Source organism: Chaetura pelagica, unplaced genomic scaffold, assembly GCF_000747805.2.
Source record: "Chaetura pelagica isolate M959 unplaced genomic scaffold, ChaPel_1.0 scaffold3, whole genome shotgun sequence".
Classification (NCBI taxonomy): domain Eukaryota; kingdom Metazoa; phylum Chordata; class Aves; order Apodiformes; family Apodidae; genus Chaetura; species Chaetura pelagica.
Genome location: NW_009952974.1, coordinates 400,137 through 405,321, shown reverse-complemented (window position 1 = coordinate 405,321; position 5,185 = coordinate 400,137). Strand labels below are relative to the sequence as shown.

At 43.5% G+C, this 5,185-nt stretch overlaps 1 protein-coding gene across 1 annotated transcript in view; it reads left to right on the top strand.

Moving 5' to 3' along the window:
- LOC104387443 (TGF-beta receptor type-2-like) overlaps positions 1-4,753 on the top strand; it is a 13,519-nt gene extending 8,766 nt beyond the window's left edge. Inside the window, exons 6-7 of the mRNA XM_009996212.1 lie at positions 302-429; positions 4,239-4,753. Coding sequence (XP_009994514.1) covers positions 302-429; positions 4,239-4,451 — 341 coding nt within the window. The 3' untranslated portion in view covers positions 4,452-4,753. The remainder of the gene's footprint in view (positions 1-301; positions 430-4,238) is intronic.
- Positions 4,754-5,185: the final 432 nt, after the last annotated feature.

Sequence of the window (5,185 nt, the reverse complement as noted above, 5' to 3'; positions counted from 1 at the left end):
ATCATAGTCACCTCTCTCTTTTTCCACCAGCACAACACATTTTACCTGCTCAAAATATCTCTCACCCAAAGACAGACCAGGTACTCCTGGGTTCAAAAAGGTGGTCAGCCCTGTGTCTAAAAACAATCTCTGCATGAAAACCCTGCACTATGTTTCAGTGTTCAAATTCTAAATTGTTTCCAGATCTCTTTCTTTTTGCAGACTGATAAAACCAAATTTATTCCCATCCACTGGACCATAGCAAAGCAAAGCAGTGAATGCATGAAAAACATCCTGTAATGCTGCTGTTGCTTCCTTGCAGAGGTAAAGAATTATGAGCTGCCTTTTGGGTCAAAAGTCCAGGAACAGCCCTGTGTGGATACCATGAGGGACATCGTGCTGCACGGCAGGGGACGCCCCGAGATCCCAAGCAGCTGGCTGGTGCATCAGGTAAACTGGGAGCACCTGGTTCAGAAAAGAGCAAGACATGTTTTCCCACGTTTGCCTAAAAATCATGGCAGCTGTAATCAAAGTAAAAGCAGGCAGAACTCCTAGACCCTACTTACACAGCTGCTTCTTGGCTGGGTAAGCTCAAATAAGCCCCACCAGACCCAACTCCCTGGTGTTTAAAAGCCATTACCCAGGGGTACTGCAAAATCTGATGATTAATAAATTACCCTGATCAGGAAGTGATATGAACATCAATTGAATGGTATTCAGTTATCTTGCAGATAAGAGCAGAACGGAGCATTTCAGTGCAGGCTATTCTCAGGAAACAGTAAAATAATTGAGTCACCATATTTCTCCCATAACCCTGTCGTTACTGAAGCTCTAGTGCAGGAAACATACAGTCCCTCACAGCCATCTCACAGCAGGGACAGAGAGGAGGAAGGTGCATCCAGTCTCCTGCCTGCTTGGTTGTGGAGGTTTCAAGCTCATCTGATGAGTGAGAAGGACTTGTGCAATGAAAGCCAAAACAGGAAGCATCTCCCTCAAGTGAAACAATCAGGAAACACACATGAAGCTGAGAGCAGGAAACCTGCTAGGCACATCTTGACAAGAGGAAGTCTTTCACCAGTCTGAAAGCAGAGCATTTCAGCCCAGAAAGCAGAACTCAGCACTCTGGAATATATATACGTCAGCAATTATGAGATGTGCTCTGTTAAAACCATCCCCAAGCACACCCAGACCAACCAGCTCCAGAAACATAGCTACCTCCTGGCCCTGACGTGGTCCTCTTTCCCCCAGGTCCAGCACTTCCTTCCATGCACTGAGGACACAAGGAGTAACAGGCACACTGACAGTCATTTTCATATCTTCCCTGACTTTGGCACTTCTTAAATTTCACATGTCTTTGGGAAAACACCATCCACTGATCAACAATCAGCAGATCAGCTGTTCATCTGAAAAACAAGCTGAGACATCAACCCCACTGACTCACAGAGCCTCGCAGTGTTCAGCACAGCATTTGCAGTACTCCCCAAACCCACCCTGATGCTGCTTCCACACTGCCTGCACAGCAGGTAAAGCCAGGCTTTTCAAGAGAAACAATATCAGTTCATAACCTTAGAAGACCATGTGTTCCTTACAGTATCTCCTCTCAAAACCATGTTTGTCCAAAGACTCAAAACTGACCTGACTGACCAACACTGCAAACAGCATCAAATGAATCTGTGGTTTCTGCTGGACCATCAGTGAGTTTATCAGCCAGTGAGTCCATTTCTGAAGCTCATTCATTCTTTTTCCTTGATGAAGGCAAATACTGGAACTTCAATCAGCACTGCTATATATTTGATGCCTTTGACTATTCACCACAGACATTCACCTCCCAGGGTCTCTGATAAAGTTTGAAACCACAGGAAAAATAGACTTGGGTCAAAAAAAATCCCACTCTGATACAGCCTGACCATAACTGCACTGTTTGCTGAGCTGAAGAAGGGCTGACTGAAATCACCTCTGAGAAATAAAGTTGCTGAAGTTGGGCTGGTCTAGCACGTAAACAGAGCAAGACTTGTAAGGTTGCAAGTTTCATGAGACCACTTGATATTCACTGGGGAAGAGGAACAGAAAAGCCACGTTGTGTTCCTGAAAGTTTGCCTCTGACTAATCTTAGCTGATCTAATAAATGTCTCCTTACAAGCCTGGCTTTACATTTTGCAACCAGTCTCCCCAGATCGCAGCACAGGGCAGCACCATCTGCTGGGAAGCAGCAGAAAGCCACCGGTTTGTTGGGTGACACCAAGAAAGGGAGACAAATTGCTCACCTGAACAGGATGCTCCCCTGGGTGTTCCTACCAATGAAAATAAGTCTGACGTAGAGCTCCAAATGCTACTCCAACCATCAGGATTGCTCTCAGTCAAGTAAGGACCTAGGTTATTGCCCACAGTTTAAGATTTTCAGCAGACATAAGCATTAAATTCCCTGACAGAGCTGACTCACCCAGTGTGCTGCGCATCAGCAGCTCCAGGGCAACTGTTCACAAGGCTGTACAATAAAGCCCATTGAAGCCCCAAAGTTTCCCAGATAACTTACAAACACTTCAAGCCCATCCTTCTACCTCACTTCACACCCCACCACATTAACAAAAAAAAATAATAAAAATTGTTATTTAGGCCAGGTAAATTCCTTGTTCTTGTTCATGAAGCAGCTGAACAGACTGTTGTACTGGTGGAACTGAAGGGCTGGTACAGGACAGGAAGGAGAAGGGGGAACTTAAGTCAGTATTACCACTAAAAATACACTTGTAAAACTCAAGATCCTTTGGAAATCCAAGATATCAAATACAAAACCCAAGCTCAGTCCATTCTGTGAGCGTAACAAGATGTTCCAACTGTACCACTCAAAAGAGCATCACCACTACTTACAAGGCCAACTGCAAATAAATGTCATTATTTCACAGCAAAATAAGTACAGAAACTCTAATGAATGAACCATATGACAGTGCCATGTTCTGTTTGAGAGAAGGCTTATTTTAAAAGCTTCAGCTAAGCTAAGCTCATTTTTTTGCAAGTTAATCAATTACCCTCAAAAACCTTTTGACCAAGCTAACAAGTGACATAAGAGGTACTGACACACCATCTGTCAGTTTCACTGCACAATCCTGTTCTCTCTAATCTGTGTCCCTTATGGAAGATTTAGTACAACAAACCTTAGTGCAGAGGAGTGAGTTCAGAGAAAGGTGCAGAGGGGCAGATGACACCAATGGTGTGTTTCTGTAGGACTTGCATTTTCATTTTGTGTTGGTCCATATGAGATTTTGGGGTTCTCTTAATTGTAAATTATGAAATACACAAAAAATACTGAAAACCATGAAACATTATTTAGGATAATGATTTTTCCGCAGGTGTTGCAACCTCAGTTGACAATGATGCAGAAAGCAATAGCACATAACAGGAATTACCTAGGTAAAGGAAGGTTCAACATGGCTTCTGGTGCTACCTGACCTTAAGAGTGGGAAAAATACCAGCCAAATACTGCCATTTTGTTTCTAAAACCAAAATAGTGGGACTCTACACAAAGCACAAGATAACTGGAAAAAAATTTATTGATAATTGAAAAAAAAAAAGTATTATTGGGAGGCATAACCATTGTAACTGAGAGGAACTGAGCATGTTCTGGAGCATGCTGAGAACCATCCAATTCCACCTAAACCAAGACACTGTTTTGTGGTGAGAAAACAAAGTTCAGCTGCACACTGCAATGACTATTTGGCACGGTGCTTTCAGAAAGCTGCTAAAAAAAAAGTCAGATTTAAGAAGTTTACTGCTATGCTTGCATTTGACTTCCCTCCCTCTCCTCCAACCAGGTGTAAGAGCCAGGGCACGAGCTGAAACCCTGGCTCCTGGGCTCAGCTCCCAGCCTGCAGGTCACCATCTGCACCCTCTGCTGTCCCTCCCAGTTTAGGATGCTCCGATCTGATCGGGCAAGGCTGAGAGGAGATGGAAGGCCTGTTTCTTTTTGGCCTCCAGTTAAGGCCCACAATCTACAGAAGCAAATTTCCAGGGTGCATGGAAAATGCTTGGGGCAAGATCCCAGGCAAGCCAAGGCTGCTTCTCCAACACAAACAGTGCCAGTAGCAGTGCAAGCATTTGCATTTGAAGTTACCAAGGCTGTTTCCTCCTGTGCTTAAGTTTGGCCAAAACCAGCATTTCTGCAGGAAGCTGTGAAAAATATGGCAAAACAGTGATTGCTTTAGCTCAGCTTCTAGCTCCCCTTCCCTCCTGCCTTCAGACCTTAACTTCAGCCCTTCTGGTTGCAGGGCATGCGCTTCCTGTGCGACACCATCACGGAGTGCTGGGACCACGACCCTGAGGCTCGTCTCACCGCCCACTGCGTGGCCGAACGCTTCAACCTGATGGCTCAGATGGATTGTGATGACATCCTCAACAACAACATGGATAACGAGGCCAGCAAAACAACTTCCCCAGGTGGGGAGCACCAGGACTGTGATGGGAGCAGGAATATGCAGTGACACAGCAGGCAAAAAGCCTCATCACGAGGAATGAGAAGATAAGCGAGAAGCTTTTAGCTCATGGGGAAAAAAGAACAACAAACCTCGCTCCATTTTTCAAAATGGAGCTAAGATCTAGTACATAACTTATTTATAAGATCTGTTTCCTCCCAAAGATAAAGTGAACTGTGGAATCAATACTTTGGTTAAAGTGCAACACTATATATGAACTGATTTTGTACTTACTTTAAATGTATAATGATGCAAAGCATTCCTTTTATTATTTTTTAAAATAATAATCTTTATCCTTTTATTAATAAGCACCTGAATTCCATTTCTATCTTTTGAAGTCCTTCTATATTGCCATCATGAGTTTCTCTTCTAACTGCCTATTCTGCAGAGATCAAGACAATTTTCTTTTTAATGGCCTACACACACAAAAAAAGTACCTGTTGTAGCAGTAGAAAAATACCTTGAGATGTAACACATCCTCAGGGAAAGAAATGCTGGCACCCAGGAAAATTACTCATTGATCAGACAGTAATTAATACACTAACACCCAATAATCCAGTTTGCAAAAGCTTGATTTACTGCAACTCCAACACACCTTTTTTCACTGGGGAATTCCTGGGCATACTTGATAGTTCAGGTGGCTGCATGAAGTTTCTTTAATGGGAGAAAAAAGAAAATCACCAGGGTAGACACTGCTGTTTCACTCTAAGAATTCTTCACACAGGAAGGAGACAACTCTTTCC